The sequence below is a fragment of the Haliaeetus leucocephalus genome, unplaced genomic scaffold, assembly GCF_000737465.1.
Source record: "Haliaeetus leucocephalus isolate CR32 unplaced genomic scaffold, Haliaeetus_leucocephalus-4.0 Scaffold897, whole genome shotgun sequence".
Lineage (NCBI taxonomy): Eukaryota > Metazoa > Chordata > Aves > Accipitriformes > Accipitridae > Haliaeetus > Haliaeetus leucocephalus.
This window is the reverse complement of record NW_010973333.1, coordinates 2,631,516-2,655,571: the sequence shown is the minus strand read 5'-3', so window position 1 is coordinate 2,655,571 and position 24,056 is coordinate 2,631,516. Positions and strand designations below refer to the sequence as shown.

At 40.1% G+C, this 24,056-nt stretch overlaps 1 protein-coding gene across 2 annotated transcripts in view; it reads right to left on the bottom strand.

Moving 5' to 3' along the window:
• SUCLA2 (succinate-CoA ligase, ADP-forming, beta subunit) overlaps nt 1–24,056 on the bottom strand; it is a 35,161-nt gene that overhangs the window by 10,013 nt on the left and 1,092 nt on the right. The window contains exons 2-5 of one of the 2 annotated variants that reach the window (XM_010583391.1): nt 21,008–21,151; nt 12,119–12,302; nt 1,338–1,437; nt 979–1,141 (exon numbers count right to left, since the gene is read on the bottom strand). In XM_010583391.1, coding sequence (XP_010581693.1) covers nt 979–1,141; nt 1,338–1,437; nt 12,119–12,215 — 360 coding nt within the window. In that variant the 5' untranslated portion in view covers nt 12,216–12,302; nt 21,008–21,151. Of the gene's footprint in view, nt 1–978; nt 1,142–1,337; nt 1,438–12,118; nt 12,303–14,295; nt 14,461–21,007; nt 21,152–24,056 lie in introns of those variants that run through there. The other variant, XM_010583390.1, reaches the window with a different exon arrangement.

Here is a 24,056-nt window from a genome sequence, read left to right as displayed (position 1 = left end):
CCTGATTGGGGGGGGGGGGGGGGAAGAGAGTAAGACTAGTTTCCTCATTCCTCCACAGAAAATTATTTCATACTCATGAAATAATATCATGAAAGAGATACTCCTCTAATTACCAAGAGCAGTGCCTCTGCAAACTCTTGAGCATCTGGATAGACCAAAATCAGGTTTTGCTGAGCTTCAGAAAATAAAGTTCCAAAATCTGCTATACCCTGGCTTTGTTGAAGTTATTTTGCAATTCAGGCTCTATGCTCCATAATGGAACACCAGTCTGTCAAAAAATACACTGACACATTTCAGTACATGCGTTTGAATTGTAGCCTAAAAAACTACATACCCACACATACAGAATGTACAAGCAGGAGAGACTATGGCTTTCGTCTTCCTGAAAGCTCTGAAGACAGACCTCTGGGCCCAAATCTTCTTACCAGTTCCTGAAGAGTATTGACATAAGAAAGCTACCAGCACTCTCAAAATTGTGCACCCCTAGGAACCTCCACACATTGGAGAAAAAGGATGTTTGATTTATCCAGGACCATTGGCTCTTCCAAAAGCCTTTTACTTATCTTGTTCCTGACATGCTTAAATAGTGTGTACATGTACATGCATACACATAGCTGTATTTTTAAACTAAACACTAGTATGAGCATCTGGTAGGTAAGTGTGAACTAAAACCAAAATGAAAATAACCCCCTCATTCCACCCATTTCCCTTTCAGCCATTTGACTCTGAACTTCAGTTTGTGCTACCGATACTCATTTATTATTCCATAAATTTAAATTGTAGCATTACATTTTTAAAGCAATTAAAAACTAAGGCAATCATATAATCAGAGATACTAGGAAACAAGAATTAGCTCATGTATATTTCTGATTTTGAAAAGCAAGTGACCAGTACAGTAAACAGTTTTGCTGTTTTGTTTTTTTTTAAATTCAGCTATAACAAGTTAATTAGTTTACTTCTATTTCTCATATTACTCACTTGAAAAGACCTTTCCATTGTTATTGCAAAATAGTATTCTCTCCTGGGATATCTGCGCTCACAGATAAAAACTTGATTGCATATCCTGCCCTTTTCTCCTGTCTGCTTGGTAAACAACTTCTTTCCAATCATTTTGGAGGAGATATCTTTTGCTTCTTCTGGACTAGAATAAAAGAAGCTCAGAATGTGACAAAGAAACTGCTGGAAAAATAGAAGTAGCATAAAAAAAATCTTATCTAATTTTTGTTATTTTAAAGTTAATTATTAAAACACTGATTTTAAACTAAGAAATAGGTTCAACTCATAATGTGAAACTTTGAAGTTTTTCCACTTGGTCAGATAATTTAGAAACAACTTACGAAAAAACTATTTTCACTCCTCCTTTGAGGCCACCTTCAAATGTTCCTTTTCCTCTACCACCAGCTAAAACCTGTGCTTTTACCACAAGATCCTTTGAACCTAGAATGAAAGAAAACCCAAAATTTGTCATCTGTGACTACTAAAACAAATTGTCCCAGGCAGAATAATAAAGGCTGTTTTCATTTTATCCCCCCTTCTCCACCCCCACCCCCTCCGATTCAAAAGACAAATATGTGAATCAAAGACTGTATTGTAATTCACATAGGTTATTCCAAAAGTCTCAAACCATCCACAAATTGCAGCTTTAGGCTGTTCTGTGAACAAACCTTGGTGAGTTAGTATCCAGAAGTGTTGATACTCTGAGTGTTCTGATATATCTTTAGCATGTGTTTGAATCACAAACGATTAAGCACCCAGTAAGAAATGGTTAGTATCTCACAGACTATTAACAAGATGAAAATGAGTATCTGACACACCATAATCCAAGATTTTCCTCACTCAAGTCCAAATACCCTATACCTGTAACCACTATCTTCTCAGCAATAATATGTACCTATGGCACTTACCCAAGTCAACTTGCAGGTCCCACTGATGCATAAGCTTAAGTACTTAGCAGAAGTCGGAGGCCTAAGCAAATCCACTATTTTTCCCAGAGCAGGCAGAGTAAGCCTTTTAGTTAGCTTTAACCATTTAAAAATCCTTTACAAAATATTCTTCTAGGTAGGGGAGACTGTGCATTTGGGTTTAAAAAATGAAGTATGAGAATATACTCAAAATCAGTTGAAAGACAAAAAGCAAAGAAAAAAGCTCATCAAGTCATTTAAGGTGATAAAGGAAGAAAAACAAAGCCCTGAGTTATTATTCAAGTTCAGTTACACAGAATACACTGCAGACAGCAGCTAGACTGCAAGATGTTAAGAGCTGCCCCATTCACATTTGTGCACCACATTCCACCTTCTTCCATGCCACCAATAGCTGAGCCACTCCAGTCTTTCCAAGCAAAGAGAGAACTTTTCTCTTGGATGTGAAAAGGCAACCATGGAAAAGACAAAGAAAAATTACTGTACTTAAGCAAAACTAGCTGCTATGTATACTGAAAAATATTATGGCAATCACAAAAAAGTTGTGTTGATTCCTATTTTGACCTGTATCCTGCCTGGCCAGATAAATTTAAACTTGCATAATATCACAAGCTAGTGTGGCTATAAGCAAAGGGAATGCTCAACTTACTACTCCCAACTAGCTACTTGTAGATTTTATTTCTTGACTGTCTACCTAACAACAGATCTCTGAATTCACAACTGTTATCAAGTTCTTTGGCACAAGAAGCATGACGGTTATAAACGTGCAAGTATATGTTGATTTACTATTGTCTATTATTTAATATTTAATTCAGTTCCTGAAGATAACTGTTTTTTATAACTACTAAGTACTGGCAATCAAGTAAGTTAACATGCTTAACAGAAGCCATGCAAAACAAGACTTAACTTTTAGGCAACTACTTTAAGTACAAAGCTTGCTTTAGGAAACACTAAGCCTCATGTATGAGTACGATTATAACAGTAGCTTCATGAATAAATGAAGCCACATACTCCAATATGCAAGCTTAAAAATAAAGTTCCATCCATTTGAAAACAATTTACCTTGTAAGTATATACAAACACAAAATTTGGAAGAGCAGGACTTCTTAGTGTTAGTATAAAAGAGAAAGGAAATACTTTATTTTCTGAAGAGATTTAAATTAAAAAAAAACAAACCCCACACAACAAAACCAAACCCCACAAACCCCACGCTTGCTCCCTTGCTCACAGAGGATCCACCTACGCTCCTTCACAAGGTTCTGAAGTGACTCAAATATTTTAAGATTTAAAATATTCACAGCATTATTTTACTATTATGAGCTTTCTACAGAAGTTTTATATCTGACAAAGAATCAGAACTTATATACTTAGTAATCAAGACTAAGAGTTTTAACTTACAGTCCACTAGGAAGTTCAGAAGAGAGGGTCCTATTTCTCCACCCTACTTTTCATCTCCTACACTAAGTCCAGAAGATAAAAGCTGCTTCTACAGAGAAGTTTTCAGGAAAGCCATGAAGTTCACCCACAGACACCTTCTTTGTAGCAATTACTTCTCCTAGCAATAAAGGCCAGAATCTGAACAAGTCAGAACCAGATGCCAACTAAAGCTCTGGTAAGATCTCAGCTGGAACATTACATTTAACTCTGGGCTTGATCATAAAGTAATTTTCAATGGGGAAGACATGTTACTAGGATGATCACTGGTATGAAGAGCTTGCCTTACAAGAAGGGACTAAAAGAGCTCAGCACTTCTTTAAATCTATCAAAGGAGAAAAAACAAAGCAAGGGGAGACCTTATAGCAGTCTTCCAGTACCTACCGGGGGCCTACAATAAATCCAGAGACAGACTTTTTACAAGGGCATGTAGTGACAGGACCAGGGGTAATGGCTTTAAACTGAAGGAGGGTAGATTTACATTAGTTGTAAGGACAAACTTCTTCACAGTGAGGGTGGCGAGGCACTGGCGTTAGGTTGCCCAGAGAGGTTGTGGTTGCCCCATCCCTGGCAGTGTTCAAGGCCAGGTTGGATGGGGCTTGGAGCAACCTGGTCTGGTGGAAGGTGTCCCTGCCCATGGCAGGGGGGTTGGAACGAGATGATCTTTAAGGTCTCTTCCAACCCAAACCATTCTATGATTCTATAATTATGGTCTTTAGCCATACCTGGTGACATACAGAGCAAGAACACACAACTACACATATATCATACATTCTGTTTCCTGTTCTACACCAGCCAAAAACAAAAGCCACCCACCAAGGGAAGGCAGTTTTATAAAGGTGCAAGAAACAGAGACACTTCTTTGCACAGAAGATAGTGAAGCCTGCCAGGAGACATGAAGGAAGAATAGGAGATTCAAAAGGAACTGGGCAGAGATGTTCCTTCTGATATTCCTAAGACAACAATTATGAATGCTGGGGGAAAATGAGGGGTATGGACTGCAGAAAATAGCCAGGCTAACAATCTCCCTAAATAGTATGCCATCACGAGGGGCAGAGTATTGGGCTAGACGCACTACTGCCCAGATCCCACAGGATATTAAGAATTCAATTATTATGCATGATTACACTTCAGCAACATACAAGACATCCGGAAAAAAGTCTGTGAGAAACAACATTAAACTCTTCACAAGCAGTTTTGGCCATAACAAAGTTTTCATGAGACTATCCCTTATGCAACAGAATGCAACAATTGCAGCATTACGTGAGCAGGATAGTAATGATTCATAATTTGTTTTCCTACAGCACTGCAAGCAAACTAGCTGCTTGATTGCATAAACACGTAACACTTCAAGGATTACTTGACCAGCTATGTTTACAAGCAATTAAGCTGCATAGATGTTCCTAAAACAAAATTTAAGATAATTTAAGATAACGCGTCCCAAGAAAACCTTAACTTAACCCATGCAGAAAGTTTATTGTTTCATAAACATTTTTTTCCTACAGCTCCTTTAAAGTGACCCTAAAACCAGAGGACAGAAATATTTGGTCACACAGCTCATCTGCAGCACTATCACACAATCTGACACAGCAGAGAACTGCTGATACAAGAGTAACCCAAGAAAACATTTGGAAACCAGCAGCTAACAGTTTTCTACTCAGTACCAACAGTTGTGCCCTTCTTTTTTTGCTTACACTGCTTTAAAATACCGCTAGGCTTTTGTTTCAATAAAAAAAGAGCAGTTTCTGCCCTAGAGCAGGTATCCACATACAAAGTCAGGACACTTTATTCCAGCCAACACTAAACCACAGCAGCAGTCCCATCCTGCCTCCCGTCCTCAGCTTTTCACTCCAGACTCCTTTCTCGTGCCAGCACAAGAATTTGCGCAATCGTGCCTTGAAGCATATCAGAAGAGTGACTCTGCTGAAGGCAACAGCTAATCCAGCCGACAGTACTTTTGCAAGCCTGTGCCCCGTGTGACAGGCACATGCACAGGGGCACTGAAGTGAGCGGGACAGAAAGCAGGACATCTGCTTTCAGCAGCAGTAACAAACTGTAAAGCCTTAACACCGCGCTCTAGAACAAAATAACAAACCTGTAGTACGGCTCAGGCAAGCAAGCTAGACACCAATGCAGAAAACTCAGAACAAGCATTTGTTAAAAGCTGCATTTCCATATTAATGGTAGTTAGCACTAAAAGTATGTGCAAGTAAAACACCTGAAAAGAATCTGGAAGTGTTTAGAAAATTAACAGTAAATACCAATGAGAACAGGTGCCTGAAGTCAGCAGAAAACTAAGTTAGCATCTGTCTGTTCAGGACAACAAAAATCTATACAGGACTAACAGTACAGATCTCACCTTCGACAATTGTTTATTAACTAGACAGTGAAAGGATACAGACAGGAAACAGCCCAATCTTCATTTCTAGCAATACTGGTATTTATTTATTGGAAGGAATAATTTCTGATTCCATAACCAAAGCTTTCAAACTGGGAGAAAGGCCTCTCTCTCTCCTTGCATGCATGCATTGACCTATGTAAAATACAACCCTTATGATAAGCTTATTAAGAGGCAAGAAGGCTTGTTGTTCCATTATATCTCTGAAGTTCTCCGTGCAAGTAGAAAGTCTGATTAGGGCAGACAAACTTTATGAAAATGGTCTGCTCTACAAGTTCCCATTCTGACTTTTGTCAAATCGCTTTAATTGCCACTTCTCTGTCTGATATTGACTGTAGCAGCAGTACCGCTTTTCACGTATTATAAACACCTTCATAACTATGCAAGCCTAATGTTCTGACAAAACAGACAACAGTAAAAGGCAGCGGTAGGTTAATAACACAAGTGCCAATCAAATTCTCAACCACCATTCAGCTGCAAACTTACCCTGGGAGAGAGAGACACATAACTTTTGCCTCAGTTACTCTGTATATAAAAGTTTTTAGTTCCAGGAAAAATATCTCTCCATTTATAACGCAAACCAGTTTTTTTTCCTTGTTGCACAGATATAACAAAAAATTTTAAGTTTAAACAACGTAGTTGTATTTACTGGAATTAGGGAGGGAAAAGATGGGCTTGTAACTAACAATGTATTATCAACAGAAGTCTTGACATAAAGAGTATGCCGATCCTAACTCCGCCAACAAAGGCGGAGAATCTCTTCAGAGTATACTGTCTGCGTTTTGTTAATAAGTATAGCTATTTAGAATTTAACTTCAAAATTACATTTTTTCAGCATTTGAAATTTTTGAGTGCTAGAAGAATCACTGCATGCAAATCAAAAGTATGACTACTGAAATATTTATGTGCCAGGAATCTTCATACTTTCACTGAAAGGACCATATCAGTCAGGAGAGCAAACAAGATGTTTTGCTATTACAAAATATTTTCTACACAAACACTTCCCGACATTAATCAGCTGCATCAAGTTTTTCATCAACTCGTAAGACAGGTTTAGTTTTGGCAACAGCTTAAGTTAAGCAATTAAAATACAGCAGTCAAAATTTGCATGCGCTGGTTAGACAACTTTTTTGAATTAGTGAATTATTATCAACAACATGCTTTGATAGAACTTCAAAGGAGTGAAGTGCTATAGAAGAAAGCGAAGGCTGAAGCAAAATGTAAGCTTCAGATGCCAAAAAAGTAGCATTTGCCAGAATTCAAGTAAATGTTTGGTTTCTATACTGCTACTGCTGGTTATCTAGAGATTTTGATCAGGTAAGCAGCAACATAATTGAAAAAAACTACTTAACACTGACCACTACAGCAGGTTTTTTTTAACACCTGGGGAATTTCTGCACAACTTTGCCACCTTAAATCATCATCCACATCCTACAGCATCTGAATAAACACTCTGGAGCTTCAGACTCTACAAACAACCTAAAAGACATCAGTGAACATAGTCAAGCAGATAATTCACAAACAGGGAAAATGGATAATGGCAAAACCACCAACAAGTATTAGGAACAAAAAACTAGATGTGAGCTTTCCGTGTGACACAGAACAAAGAAAAAAAACTTAATCACAGACTACCAAGGAAGGTGTGGCATACAATAAGGAGAAAACCACCCCAGTTTTTGTGCCACAGTGCCTGGAATACTTATTCTTTTGAAGAGCTAATAAAGAAAATAATAGTACTTTACCTAAGAAAATCATTGTACACATTGTACTAAACTTTCGTTTCTGACTAAATCAAGCCTGAGATCAATAAATCTATTTACAGATCTACCCAGGTTTATGTATTACTTTTTTTTTTCTTTTTTGACAGATACAGGTTGGATATTTAAGCAATAGACAGAAAAATAAAACAACATTGAAAAGAACTTAAGAGGTCTCAGTAATATTGAAAAGAACTTAAAAGGTCTGAAAAGAAACATCTGTTAATCACAGAACTGTCTGCAGGAATACAGCCAAGCTAATTACTTGAGTCATTCTGTAGAAAGCATACCAAAAAAGACCATTACCTTATAAATCACACTGATAAAGAGATGGACTACATCTCTTAAACTGCAATGGCAAAAGTAGCATCAGACTCCATTGCTTTCAGTCTCCTTTCAAGAACTGTGGTGTAGAAAGGTGAGAATCTCAGTGCATAACATTTCAACACCTCCTATTCTGCACAGCTTTTTATTTTACTAAAATTTGACGGTCTGCCATAAGCATAAAGCCGTGGGATTCACTATCCTAAAATCCTCCAAAACTACAGGAACACAAAAGCTGCTTCAAAATACTCATCACTTCAGAAGTCTTACCTCTCGAATCATCATCATGAATAGAAATATATGCTATAAAAGAAAAGCAGGCTTTTCTACAGGCATACAGTATGTCACTCCCTTCCACACAACTATTAACAGAGGAAGATGTTAGGAAGCATCAAAACTTCAGTTATAGCAACACATACACTTACATAGATGCTGTCTTAACAAACAGCACTACTATACGTTTCAAAGAGTGTGTTCTGCTAAGCTATCTGTTCTTCAAGAAATAAGTCTTCAGGTTCATTAGTCACGTTCTTGATAACAAATGCCTATCAGCTTCTAAATCAGCACCGGTCCCAGTGCTAGCTGGAATGCACGCGTAGGCTGAGAGCAAACCCTGAACTGAGAGGCAACCATCAAGGCATACTGCAGCCTCTTATCGACACTCTAGAACACAGTTTACTCAGCTGGCTTTTTCAAAATTTAAGTGAGGCGCTCATGTAGCATATGAAGAGCCACATATTGCAAAGCCCACAAATAACTAAAAATACTTCTTTCTTTTTCTTTTTAATCAATGAAGTGTTTAAAGACTTCATCAGATACAAGTCTTCTCAGCTCTGAGTAGAATGCATTCTTTCAGTGACACAAATGAGATTTGGAGGTCTTGAATGGAGACAGTGAACTACTGGAGGAAAAGTGAGCAGTGACATTTACAGGAGGTCCAAACCTACTCCCAGGGACTGACTTATTCAGTAGTAGTTATTTTCAAAGAATAATAGTTTCATGAACCAGTATGCGATAACAATTTACTTGAAATGAGAGGGAGGGTTCTTTATAAGGAAAAGCTGCTTGTGATAAGTAACAAATTCCAATGATGACTCTCAACAGCCAAACAAATATGCAAAGAAAAAACTATATGCAAACTGATGTAATAATTTCAATGGCCAACCTTCCCATGATGCAACAGGAAAGATTTTAAAAAAATAGAAGCAAAACAATAATCATTTGCAGAACCCAGCCAGAACAGAAATCTGAGATGAAAACAGCACTTTAAGAAGTCTGATAGCTGCAGCAGAAATCAATTTTTTTTTTCAAAATAGCAAAAAAATTTAAGGGTTTTTTCCTTAAGACTCAAACCATAGGTGATCTGTCATCATTGCTCAAAAGTTGCTCATGGCATCTAATTTCATCTCAGTTTCCTTTAAAAATATTAGGAAAATGTTATAGGGAAGAAAACAATGCAAGCTCAAATACTGTGTTTTACTTCACATGCGTTTCAAAACTACTTCACATATAGGTAAACAATTTGCTCTCATTAGGACACTTTGGTCTTTGGCAGAAAAAAATATTCAGTACAAGAAAGACTGCGGAGGTGGAGAGGAAGCAACCTTTGTGGCTTCCAGACCGTTTCATCTAACTTCAGACCTCAAGATAGGCATAACTTCGAATGAAATTCTAACAAATGTCTTATTTTTTTTTATTTAAAAAATATTTAGTGCATTCTTCTAACTAGACTTTAAGACAAACTGCAACATTCGTATGCTTCAGCTTGACTCTACCACACACTAGTTACTTTGCAGTGATAGTATATATAAATGTATGGTTAAGCTTTAGCTTTGTTCATACAACAGGGTTACACTGATTTAGCTACAGCCACAGTGAAACCACGATAATCTTTGTTAATGAGAAGGTTGTATTTGTTATACATTGGGATAAAAAGTTACCCATTTCTAACTGAAGTGAGGCATTTGCAAAAGGAAGGAAATCCAGTGCCAAACTCAAGTTTACAGAGAGCAGGTTTCTGACTAAAGGTTATCGGGAGCATGTGGATCAGCACTAGGGAGACAGAGCAAGCAGTATTACCAACTATCTTTGTAACGGTTTAGACAAACATTTGAAAAACCAGTTTGACACATAAAAAGAAGCAAAAGATAATCTCATATCTACCGGCAACAACTCCTACACAACAAAATTAAACAATGAGCAGGTGGACAAAAAAAAGTGAGATTTTTTTCATTCTGCTAGAGATTTGGTTTGTTTGGCTTGATGAAAACAAGTGGGGAAATAGCTACAATAACAAAGAAATCCAAAACACTGGAGCAAAGGGTAATCTGTCACCATTCAGAATGAGTTCTGGACAATGTTTCAGCAATGCCTCAAAAACTCAAACTCCTTCAGTGTGTTCTCCTTTTGGGAAGTCTTCCCTTCCTCATCTCAAGTGCCAAAGAAAGCCATAGCATCAAATACACACCAACTCAAACAAAGTATATGGCTGACAACCAGAAGCCCTGAATTCCTTTATTCTAGCTTACTAAAGGACGCTAACTCATACACTTCACAACTTCATTTTTCTGACGCCCAAGAAGTTGCACGGAGTCACATACTCCAGATGAAAGGCATACCTCTGACGTCACATGGATCAGAGCTATAAACCAGCAGTCAGACTACCTACTTTGCTACAGGACTCCTCTCTGAACAAGGAACAAAACAAGGAATCGCGGCCTGCGAGTTTCCCTGCTGTCTATTATAGAACCATAGGCAAACGTTGTCTCATTCGCCACTAGCAGAACATCTGTGCAGATATTAATGTAAGCAAAGGGCTATGCCTGATTTGTGAAGTTTAGATCATGCTATAAGCTCACCCTTAATAGGTGAGGGTCTGAATTTTAAGGCATTCTCAGAACAGAAGCATTTTACACCTTTATTTCATACTAATGAAGTTATAATTTTGTATCATTTACTCTCTAATGGGAACAAGACAAAGAAGGCAGGCAGACAATACCTGAATTTCTGGGGCATCAGATCTGAAGGTAAAGCAGCTTCTCAATTGCCTTCTATATTACAAAGCAGCATAATTTGTTCTAGAAAAAAACTATTCCTCTTCTTCCAATCTACAAATGAAACTGAAACGAATCTAAGAAAATCTATAACCCCAGGAACCACTACAAATGTATCCATTTGGAGGTGAAAACAGATTTAGGCATTTGCACATGAGAGTGGAATATGACAAGCAATGTCCTTCATTAAAACTGTGTGACAAGCCTACTGCATTTTTTCCGGGGGGGGGGAAAGCTTTAAACTAAAATAAAAAAAAAATTTAAAAAGAGAAAAAAAAGAATATTAATGCCTCAAACAATAGAAGCTGACTTCTATATTACATCCAAATTAAACAAGAATTTTACTAAGACACAGAGGAGGTAAAGTGGCAAATTAATAGGCAGAGACAAATCCAAAATTAAAGGTCAACCAGACAAAGGAGATTGGATGCTTTTTCATCAACAAGCCAGGAATTTAGTGTGTAACTACAAGCAATCAAAGTTCTCCCCTCCTGCATGTAGTTGCATTCTGCCAGAACAGCACGTTCACAAAGGAGTAGGATTTTACTCCTCTTCTGCAGCCTAAAGGTAAGTATGCTTTGCAACTTCTGTTCCCTATGAGATCTCGGACTACAGAAGCCTTACCTGCCACCACCACCACTGAAGCTCTTCACACTAGATTTCCTCTAACCTTGCTTGAGAGCAAAAAGAAATCCTGGATTTGCACGAAGCAGAGTCTATTACTCATCTCAAAGAAGTTTAGGTAGTTGTATTAGTCCAGGCTAATACAATTTATACCTGCCCCATTCCTTCTAAACAAGACTCACAAGTTACAGGAAAAGTATATGCAGCGTCTGGCTTATGGGAATGATGGTGCTTGAAACATATGTTCACAGCCTTTAGTGGAAGTAGAATCAAGGCCTTCCCCATTGAAATTTCAGGGACACAGTTTAGGTTCATAAACAAGTCTCAATACACAACCGAGAGCGTCTTTAAAACTAGGTCACTTAACTGATTTCACTGTGTGCTTGTGCACTGAGCAATCTTAAGCATTAGAAAACTCCAAATTAAGAAAACGTCAGCTCCAAAGTAAATACTCAAATCTGCAAGAAAGTTGCTTCGCAGGAAAGGCTCTCTTAAAGAGAAGGTATATCCAGAACTCCAAGAAATGTCTTACCAGGAAAGACAGAAAAAGTAGTTACACCTTGTATCAATCCCATGCCTATATTGTATATGTTCTCTTTAATTTTATACCTATTTCTTTTGCTATTTTGTAAGCTTCGTCTGGTGTCCTGGCAACTAGTCCATGTGGAACAGAAATGCCAGCCTCCTGCAACAGTCCCATGCTCATGTATTCATGTAGTGACAGACTCCTCTGTTGCTGTTGTTGCACCTGAAATCCATGATTACTGAGTATTCCTGGACTTCCACCAAGCACCTGAAGGAAAAGAAAAAAAAAAAAGAAAACAAAAAGAACAAAGAACATAACTATGCTGTGAAAAACTGCCCTCTTTGTTTAGGTTAAAAAAGTCTACATATTAAACAAGTACAGTTTAGCATACCAATGCAAACACCTGAACACTTAATCCTACACTTCTTGTACATTACCATTCCACATCAGTCATTCATGTCAGGTTTGGTACTGGGTTTTGTGAGGTTTTCTTGGGGCAGTGGGAAAGAGCTGGTGAAGCTGCTAGCACTGACAAGGACTGGCAGCGTTAAAACACCCTTGAGTACTTAGTATTTAAGTACTTTAAGGAATATATCTGTAGCAAAAAGAACTTTGAGGAATTTTGGAAGCATAAGAGAACAGAGAAAAGCACATAGAATAGGTTCGTTCGAAAGTTTTGGTAATTGCCTGTGTCTGCCAAACTAAGAGCTAAGCAAGCCCTGGGAAGGAAGGGCAACAGAAACTAAGTTACACCACCTTCAGTGGTTGTACCTGGTGAATTTAATTTGCTATGGACTATTCAGCCTTCATACAATTATCACAAAACAGAAAAAACTACCTATGACCCGTTTCAAACATCTACACTGAATCAGAGGGTTGCCAAAAGTGCCAAATAACTTTAACATTTCAAATGCCAAGTAAAACATAATATGCTTCATGTTCAATCCAGGAAGCTCCCATGTGGAATGAATTTTAATCTCATCTGCAAAAGTGATGTACAGAACTCCAAGAATTTCTGACAGGTATTTTGTAGAAAGTAGTTCAGGGAGAAACTGATTTTGATTATAAAACATCAGAAGTAGTACTACATGAGCAATGCCTTTTTAAAAAGAACAGCTACTCATGGACTTTAAGACGACACAGATTTCCAAAGGGTACCTTGTCAAATATTTCATAACAAGAAAATTATCAACAACAAAACTAAAAAAATGTTTGCTGCATTTTTCATATTTCACTGTAGAGGAACAAGACCTTAATTTTATACACATGTGAAACAGCAAACCAACTGAATTCAGCTAATCCATGAACACAGGTTAGCACTGAAAGAGTCAAGGTAAAAAGACAACAAACCAAACTTGGATACAAGCAAAATTTTGTGGGGGTTTGTCGGTTGGGTTTTTTTAGTATGTTCCATCGGCACAAGTACCACAAAAATCAGCCTTCATTAGGAAGTTTCTAACAGACTGGATGTTTAAGGTTTTGGTTCATTTTAAATAAGGTAAGCGTGCAGACAACGCAAGAGCTTTACTACAGCATTTCAAGCTAGCGGATCGACAGAGCCGATTTAACCTCCACAGGATTCCTTCTGCAAACAGGAGGCCTTTTCCTTGGCACGAAACCCAAGTGAGAGGTGCTGACCGCTGTAGCTGCTGTTCCTGGCGCTGACTGACCAGCCGGGCCCTGGGAAGCTGTGCGAAACACGAGAGGGAAACTCGAAGCGACCTTCCTCCATATGTGGAAGGAGAACAGAGTCGCAGGGAGAGTTACACGCTTCAGACCTCCACGGCTCTTTTGTTCGCACGGCTTTCCAGGGGTTCTGCAGCCAAAACCAAGGCCGTACCCCCAAAACGCAATCGCAGGACACAAGAGCGGAGACTGGGGAGATGCCAGCTGCAAGAAGAGTTTTACTGGCACGGCCTGACCCCTCGTATGAGTCACGGTGACGGCGGAGATGGAAACACTGGGATTTCCAAGCAAGTTAGGGAAGGGGCGGGGGGGGCCTGGAAAGCAAGGAAAAGGGAACCACGCCGGGAAGACCTGCCAAAACCCAGAACGGCAGCTGCGGAGGGGAACGTACGCCAAAGGCGAGCACAGGGCTGCCAGCCCCACCGCCGCGACCGGGCAGGGCAGGACGGCGGCGGGAGTTGGGATGAGGCGATCGCTCCTCCCGCCGTCGCTTCTCAAGGAACGACCCCGACCCCAGCCCGCCCGGCTCTAACCCGACCCCGCTCACTCCATCCCGCTCCCCAGAGGCCTCTACCTTCGCCGTGGAGGTGCCCAGAGCGGCGCGGAGGCCGTTGCCCCTCAGCCCGGCCGACACCCGGCTGCAGATCATGGAGGCCGCCATGGCCGAGCCCCTTCGCCCTCAGGTGCCCCCTTCCAGCGCGCATGCGCCACCACCGAGACGGGGGGGAGAGGGACAGAGGGAACGGGGTGGAGCAGGAAACGCTCGCGCGACTCCTCTCCCTCAATAACAACCGCCCGCGGCGCCCTGGGCGGGGTGGAAGGGGGTAGGAGCGACTCTATGGTCTCATGCCCGGATCGGCCGTGCTGCCCCCTGTCGGGAGGACTGACGGGGAGGAATCGGGAGGGGGCTGCTAACGCCCTTCCCAGCCTCTCGTTTTTCAACGGTTTTGTTTAAAAAAAAAAAGGTTATTTTCCCTCAGAGATCCTCAAAAAAGCGTTGTAATCTAGCCACAGCCGCTCTCACCCGACGTGGGTGAGCGTCAGGCAGGAGGAGAGGGCCCCGGCTCCTTTCTGCCACCCCCCGCCCTGGTTCTGCTTCAAAATGGAAAATTTGACAATATTTTTTACTCTGAGGAATTTTTTTCTTTTTTTTTTTTCGTATTTCAGGGTGTCTTCGTGCAACAACTCACACGCACATCCATTACTGAACCGAACTGAAGACCCAGCATTTCTATTTTATTTTGCAGCCCGTCCTCACTCCCCCTCAACCAGGCTCCTCCGCCCGCGACACAAAAACCGTTTCGGCCTCACGCAGCTTGAAGCTGCGCCTCTGCCTTTGCAATTTAGTTTGTGTACGTTTACCGTGGTGTACCTTGAGTCACATCACTAACGAACCTAAGCGGGGGACAGAACGTCTCTGCAGAAACCAGTGAACGGACCCTGGGACTCGCAAGGAGGTGAAGCTTTTTCCTTTAGAAGAAAACAGTAATTAGGAAAAGAGTAGAGACCAGAATTATTATTCTCACCAGAATGAGAAATGTCCTCTACCAATAATAAGGAAAAATGCAGTTATTTCCATACATTGTGAATGTCAAAGCTAGATCTGATTTGAAGGAAAGTCATGCCGGAGCGGTGAGTCTCCTGAGTTTTGTAACTGGAATTATCCAATAACCAGACAAGTTGCATTTTTTTGTTCTGAAACTGACAGCGCACTATCATAGCTTCTCCTTGGGCGAGTATTGCAAAAGGCGGAGGAACCACAGTTCAGTTATTTTGCTTCTGGTCCTCTGCTGTCCTAGTGTTATTGTCACCTGTTCGCAGAGCGCTTGGCTCTGCACCTCTTATGTTCAGATATGCAAGGTAGGAGGACATGTCACTGAACCTGTAAGCAACTGCAAGATTTTGATACACCATCCAAAATTTTCCACCACAGCTGAGAAAACACTTCCTTCTGCCAAGGGAGGGGGGGGGCGGAAACCACACTTAAACTGTGTGCTCTTTCTCTCCCCTGTACACACAGTGGCTCTTTTCTAGCCACCCCGCCTGCCTGCAGGTTCATCACAGGACAGTACTGGTATGTCATTTCCACATACAAACTTCAGGAAATCTCATAACTCTGGGACGCTCTCCAAAATGACCTCCTCCCTGGAAAAGGGAAGAAAGGGCATGCAACAAAATTTACAAAGACAATGTGATGAAGCTTGAAGCTTGGCAAAATGTAAAACCTTAAGTTTAAAAGCCCAGAGCTACTGTTCAGAGACAAGTACTGGCTGCAGGTCAGGGAACCAGACTTATATCCTGACTCAGTTGATTGCCGCTGTGAAAAAACTGGACAAATCTCTCCAGGCTTATAATTCATTCTTGCCTTTGCAAAGAGCTGTAAAACGTTCAGAGTACAACTACTATTGTATCTTCTTCTTCTCACTGTGGGTGACTTCTCCTTCCAGTTTTAAGCTGAAGAAGGTTTTTACCTTATACATCAAAAGAAGAAATGTTACATGGTCTTGCAATATTGAAGGACTTCTAGAAAAATTATGGCAGATGCTGACATTGTCCATAGTCTGATACACAGCTGTATGGAGAACTTTCATTATTTGGATGTTGCATTGTCTGATTTCCTTCTCAGCTGGGAGAACCGGTCTAACTGGGATGCGCTGTAAAAAAACCGCATGAATTTCTCTGCTTTCTGTCTGATCACCAGTGCCACCCTGTGGCTCAGACTGTCAGTACAACGTGGTCGGGAGTTAACGCAACTCAAACCTTAAAAACATCAGTTCTTGGAAATGACACATTCACCTTTTCTTTGCTTTCTTAGAGAAACAGGAAGAGATAACAATCTTGGCTACAACCAGGCAAATTCCTAGTGAGTCCAGTTAAACTAACTCAGGTTTGCACAGGCTCAGCCTAATGATTGCCATGAAAAGGCAATCCAGCATCCTTCCCTGAAGGTGCTCCAGCATCTCTCCTACAAGGATTCTGACATCTTCACCTGTCCTTGCAAGAGGTATTTAATGGACACAGTCTCAGGTCTGGATGAGTGCAGTTTTCTACAGGGGACAGTATGAACATTAAGCACCAGCTCACCGTCTCTCCCAGTACAAGAACTGGGAAACACCAGGGAAGGCTGGTAGGTGAAACGTTCAATGTAACCAAAAGGATTTTGTTTGCAAAGGTGATTCTTCACATAGCTAAGCTGTGGAGCACCTTGCCATGGACGCTGCAAATGATGGAATTTCACATGGGCTCAAGAGAAGCCTTGGTAGGTTTGAAGAGGAGAAATGAGAAGAGGGTTGGTAAATACACAGAAGCCACCTCTGCCTTGAGCCGTCACTGAGCCACAGATGGCTGTAGAAGGGTAGTCAAAAGCCCTGTCATGATTTCTTGCCTATTATATTCCAGACATTCACTCTGGACCAGCAGGTACTGTCCTAGATGGATTTTTGTCCTGAGCTAATGGACACTATATCCTTCTGTCTCAGTCTGCCCTGGTATGGAATACACCCAGAAGTTTCATAGGGGCTGGAGCACAATCCATCTTTGCCAGCCTATGAGTTGCCCAAGGTCACTGAAAATGTTAATGGCAGAGCTACAAATAAAACAGAATAGTCTCACCACCTACACTCATTCTGATGACTCAGTCTTGTCTGTACACAGCAGAGCAAAGAAATAATTAACAAGCAATGAAGACAGTAGAACCCTCTCACCACAGTACAGCTCTAATTTGTCCTATTGTTCTTGCATATGCACACCATTATTCTCTATGAATCGTGAAAACAGTGACTACTTTTGGGCTGACAGCTTATCTTGATGACAAACAGTACTCTTAATGGAACCAGATATGAATGGTAATTCCATCACTGATATAAAAAAGAATATTCCAGTATTAAAAGAGTACAAGAGTTCATGACAGTCAGTGAAGGTTATAGGAATCTTTCTTTTTTTTTTTTTTGCTCAGCTAGGCCGTTTCTGAAGTAGGATATTAAAAGCAAGGATTTTCTGTCCTATGGTAAGGAACTACATAATGTAGAAAATCTCATAGGTCTCATAAATTCTGATATGAAAAGGTAATGAAAAAACATTTTTTGGAGTTTATGTGAAGCCAGGATTGTGGAGAATGGTGCAGACCACAAATTTACAGTAAAGGTAGGGTCAGGGCATAGGCGAAGGTAAAGTAGGCTAACTTCTTCAAAATTTCCCTTCTGTTATTTGGAAACTCTTTCTTAAGTAGAAGGATCATTTGTGGAAATTCCAGTATTTCAGCTGCAGGTGAGCAGTCTTTCTTTCTTTTCTTTACTCGGTATTCTCCATAGCTTCATTGTTGGTCACTCCATCAAATCACTAATGACCCTGACAGGCACGCCAGTGGCACACTGGGGATACTGTGAACCCTTGCCTACTTTTTATCCACAGATTTCCGAACAAAGAAGCTCTCTAGCAGTACACTGTTTGACAGCCGTGGAAAAGGAAGAGACCAAATTTAGGGACAAAGCCTGGAAAGGAAGTCAGGCCACATGGGAGCTAACCAGTGACCCCGCAATGTCAACCCATCTTTCTTTTTCTCCAGTTCCCACTAAGTTCAGGCAGGCAAATCAAGTTCATTTCTTCTCTTGCAGTGAAATTTGGATAAACATTGCAGCACTGAACCATGAAGCTGGTCTTTAACATTGTAATGCACTGACTACATCTTTAGGTCTGAATCCTATCTCAACTTTGGAAATAAGATCAGAGGTACAGAGCTCAGGGTCAACGTTCCACAGCTTACTGTTCATCCTAAAGTAAACTGTCTATCTGCAGGTAAGAATCAGTGCAAGGCATTATCACAGAGGACCTGCACAAGTACTAAAACTGGAAGGTATTACCTCTTAGTGGTTTTTTTAAGGAGTTGGAGCAAAAACTGTTTTCTCACCCATATTCTTTCATTTTTCTTTATTACTATTAAAATACATTTTGTGGACTTCAGGAAATTCTAGATGGAGACATACAAAATTTTGAATCTGTTAAAAACTGAAGGGAAAGAGAAATTATTTGACATGCAATTAATATTAATTATCAGTACGAAAGCATATTTGCAATTGCAAAGAACTAATATCAAGGAAATTAAGTGAAAAAATCTCAAATTTTAAGAAGGCAAACTAAAGCAGTATAGAAGTATGCTCAAAAATCTAAAGATCACAAGAGCTGTTTGCCACATGTATAGAAGGGGGGAAAAAAGGCATGGATTTAGGGATCAAAAGACAACACATTTTTACAAGGGGTAGTGCATCTTGGCTTAACAAACTGTGTGACAAGCTACTGAATAGGAAATAACTCCTGTCAGCTACACTGTGATGTTTTACGCAAGTAATGATAGGAATATATAAAATATTCAGACATATCTTGCAAGGATCTGGGTTCTCTTAAGTTATGTGAGAGCAAAGAGCAATGTCTGCTTTACTGTTGTAGAACCAGACTCCACTGGAGAATCCTGTTTTATCTAAAATCTCCACAGCGCTTATTGCACAATATCCTAGTAGAAGATACAGCTACCAACTTCACGCAAGACTCGGCTTTGTAAGCATGGCAGCATTTATTTCTGTTGAATCAGGACAATTTAGCGATTGACTCTAAATGGAAAAGGCAACCCCCCAAAAATTTGATTTGGTTTCTGTCCTTGTTTTGTCTAAAGCAGCTACTCTTTACATTTGGACTGCCATATTAAAAAAAGCCAACAAATTAGATGTGTAGGTAAAATTTGCCTTGGCACTTACAAGTGTAAATCTTTGTACCCTTATTAGTAAAATGTGTATCTTCAGTGCAATTTCATACATTTTTTTCAGACACTAAGCTTGAGGAGAAAAAAAGGAAAAATATCAATCATGGAATTATGCTATCCCATGGGAGGAAGCTGTAGATTGTCAACGTCTCCTAATTACCACCTTTCCTAATGTTAAAAGTGGCATAGTGATGCTCTAGCCATATTTACCTGGTCAACGCAGAACTGCAGCTGCAGAAAGCTGGCTGGCCATCCTCGTGAAAAAGACTCTGGCACATGACTAAACTAAAGCTGAGTATCAATAAACAGCCCTGCAGAGAAGGGACAAGAGCTCCTGTCTTACAGAAGAGTGTGTAGCATCTGACTGTGGCAAAAAGACCAGGATTTTCACCCGGAAACATGGAAACTAGATACTCTTTTGCCACCACCACATCTCAGAGGCAGTGGATGGCAGCTCATTAGATCATGTCTCACCTTTATTGACTATGTGAGCAGTTTTTGACTGAACACTCACTTCTGGTGACTTAACTCCCTTGCTGATACTGCATATGACAAGGGCAGGTAGTCCTGATTTCTCAGCTGTGAGGCAAAACTACCTCCCAGTTCTAACTGACAGCATCTCAAGGAAAAGTAAGTGGGTAAATTTAAGCTGAAGGGACTGGAATATGCCACGTGAGGTGAAATACTCAGGTAGTAACAGGAAGCCTTTAAAAAGCTCTGTGCACAAATGGCACGTGGATTTACTGACACTAATTTGAACCGATTTTCATCCTTTGACCATCAAGCATTTTTCCTCCTGAAAGGCTTTTTTGTTGCCAAACCCAAATTGTATATCCCCAATATATCTCCTAGAAATAACTGAATTGGCTTTGCTGAAGTTACCCCCAAAAGTTGATGCACAAAGATGACGTGCTAGAAATTTACGGGATTAATATTTATGGTTTAGTTTAGTAAACCTGCAAAAACTAAACCCAAGGAATTAGAAACTGCTAAGCGACTTCAACGATACCTGTTATCTCCAAAAGAAATAAAAATCATCCACACATGTTCATATTTCTGTAGCACTGTATGTCCCAGGAGGCCCCAAAGGACTTAACAGATCCAGGCCCCTGTGATCTTACAAGCTTTGCCATCCTTTCTTGGCTTTAAGGAGGTGAATGGTCTTCAAATTAGTGTAGCTGCTCCTATCAGAGCTACTTGCTTCAATCAAATTAAAAAGTAAAAACATTATTTAAACCAAAAGGTGCAGACCTTTTAATAAATTCCTGTATTTTTGCAAATACCGAGTACGGGAGCTAGTAAGGAGCAATCTTACCAGCTGCCTAAACAGAATCATGGCACAGTTTAGGTTGGAAGGGGTCTCTGAAGACCATCTGCTCCAGGCCCTCCTCTTCCCCTCAGGCCAGCCCTTGCTCAAAGCAGGGCCAGCTCCCCGCAGGTCACTCTGGGCTGTGTCCAGTCAGGTTTTCAGTCTCTCCAAGGATGGAGATTCCACAGCCTCTCCAAACAACCTCTAGTGCTCTGCTACTCTCACCTTAACACTCTACTCCAGGAGATTCGCTTCAGCTCCCAAATCAAAGGAGTTCTGGCACTGCTTTTTTAGGTGAGGTTCAGCTCTCTGCACAGTAGAGATGCACTTTCCATCCAACTGAAATTGCGGCAGATTATCACTGATTTACTTAAAAAAAAAAAAAGTATTGCAGGATTTTATTATGTACATATGACCAGAGTTTATTTACATTTCAACATAAAAACAACATATCATACATTGCCTAATTTCTGGTACTAATTTCTATCAAGTGGTAACATTACAGCCAGGGGTGATTTATGGTAAGAGACTTGGCGATTTAATGGAAGCATGAGGTGTCACAGAAATATTTCTGCTAAAATACAAGTGAGGAAACAGTTAACAATGTTAAATTTTAAATTTTCAGTATTAGGGGCGAGGATAACAACCAGCTGCTTGAATGCCAAGTGAGGGAAAATCCATACATCTTCCAAGCTCATGTTTCAGTCAGCCTGCTGGCAGAATTTTGATGCCATGCACTGCTGTCACATTCCACCCAGCTTCTGAATGCCAGCTTTGCAATGTAAAATATTTAAACATAATCCTTACATCTTCTAGTTTGTACTTCTGCTAAGCGAATGTGAATATGTAGTAAATTCCACAGCCAGGGAACCACGTCCATGAGATTCTCAGGAAGATGGATGTTTTCTGGTTGGGTAGCTGCTTTTCAAGCAGCTTTTGTACACTGTGTGCTTTTCTGACCTGATTTCTCTATGTGCGTTCTTCTTAAGGAACGGCTGTGTTGTCACTTTAATCTGACATCAATCTGGCCTGTCACTAACATGGTTAGTCCCACCATTCTTGTTCCCAGCTGCTCACACTCGCTGCCTCCCTTGTGCCAATTCAATCACTCACGTACCTGAGCTATAAATCATATCAGAGAAGCCATCCTGCTGAAAAAATCATCTTTTTCCCAGTTTGCTGAGTTAGGTTTGGCTTCGTGCTGTTCAGTCTGACCTAACTCTGTCCCATCCACTCCATGTGCTGCCCACAGCATGCTAGAAAACAAATTCACAAAAAAAAAAAAAAAAAAAATTTTTTTTGGAGCCAGATCAGTTCATTCGTCCAGTTCACTGCACAGCCACTTCAGTTAACAGCGTGTATTGGGTCTGCTGTGCTTGGGCCTGAGAAGTAGGTGCCTCTCTTTGAACAGCAGCCTGGACGCATGCTAGTTTAAATAAATTGGTTTAGCCATTTATGTCACAGAAGTACTTTGTCAGATGAAATGTTAATGAACAAGTTTACAACAGCATACAAATCATAACCTTGCAAGCTTTTCAACATACTACTATAGTAGAAGATGCATTTTTAATTTCTCATTCTTGGCTTATTCTCATCTCTTTTCTTCAGTGGATGTCTGTTCACTATCAAACTCAGAAATAGTGGCCTGTATTTACTTCATAATCTGTGCAAAACCTGAGTACCTGCCCATGTCCTAAATAAATCCTAAAGTGAAACCGATCAGAACAGATTCAGTCAACAAAATGTGTTTTATTTTCATACAGTATTCTTTGTTAATGACCACAAACCTAAGATGAAAAAATTGAAACAATTAAATACAAACATCTGTATAAAAGCAGATTTCAAAACCTTGCCAAAAAAGAGCTTCACATCCTTGTTGCAATCAATAGGATGATGGAGGGAAAATCTTAGCCTACTGACAACTATTGTTTATAAGAAATATGAATAGTTTTTATATTCTACATAATTATCTTCATATATTTTACCTATTTGTAAGAAATTGTATCCTTCTACCATTCTAACAAGCACGATGATGGTATATTATTTTGTTTTTAAAAAGATAGTAGAATGACAGTGGGCCACCCTCAGACTTGTTTATAAGTGCCATTTGGTATAAGGTACAGGAAGATGGCATACACAAAAAGTAGAATGTTTTCATTAGTCAGATAAACAGCCTTGTGGTGTTTTAATATACTGGACCAGAATGGGCTTAGTGGGTAAGGAGGAGTCTTTGATAAGACTTTTGTAAGATCACTGTCATCTTAAAATGTAAATACAGAAGTGACATAACTGACCGAAGTTTAATCTGGAGATTAGGATACTCCAGCTGTACTGGAGGACAGATATAAATGAATGAGCTTGATTTACAGAAAGTCAGTTAGCGTGGCAATTTGCCCAAGATTATTATGTTTTTGTTTACCAATGTCAGTAACTCAGGGCGTGGGCTGACATTACAGCTAAACAGCACAGCCAACTACTGTCAAAGGGCAGGCTTGCTTCCAGCACGCCCAGCCATACACTCCTGACATTTCCTTCATGCCAGCACTGGGACTCATCTGATGCCGTACTGAGCCAGTTCAGGCAACTGAACCTAAGAGAACTAATCCCACAAAAAGCAGTGATTTATCTTCAGCCAGTGTGGCCCTGTCACCTTCATAAGTACATAAAAACATCTGTACAGAAGTTATTTTAAAACCTTACAAAAAAGAGCTCTTTGAAAGTCCTGCAAAGAAACAGTAATTCATATCTCTGTTGTGATCAATAGACTGGGGAAGGGGAAAATCTGACAAGCATTACAGTTGTTTATAAGGAATATGAAAGTTTGCATCTTATTTTCTACATAATTTTATAATTTAAAAAGTGTGAAAATGAAGGTAAACATTTGCTAGCAGAAATTTTGATTTCTTCTTTATCAGTCAGGAACTGTTATTCTGCCTCTAGAGCTCCACTTAGCTGAGTTTGTAGTTTCTTTTTTAATAATCTCAAGGTGAGTCTCCAGAGTCAGACTCCCTACCCAGCTGAAACTATGGGCCAACCTAAGAAGGGCCACTTTTCAAGTTCTGAACAAATGTGCAGAGATCAACTGGTACCCTGACCGCCACGAAGTGGAGTTATACAGCTTGTTTGTTTTCAGATGCCCCTCATTTACACAAATGCTTTTTCAATTCTCAGTCACCTCACCAGTCCCTTGGCATTGAGGCCCCCCCGACAGCATATTTCCATACATTCTGTATGGTATGTCTAAATATTTTGATGGTTTTAATATTTTGTACCA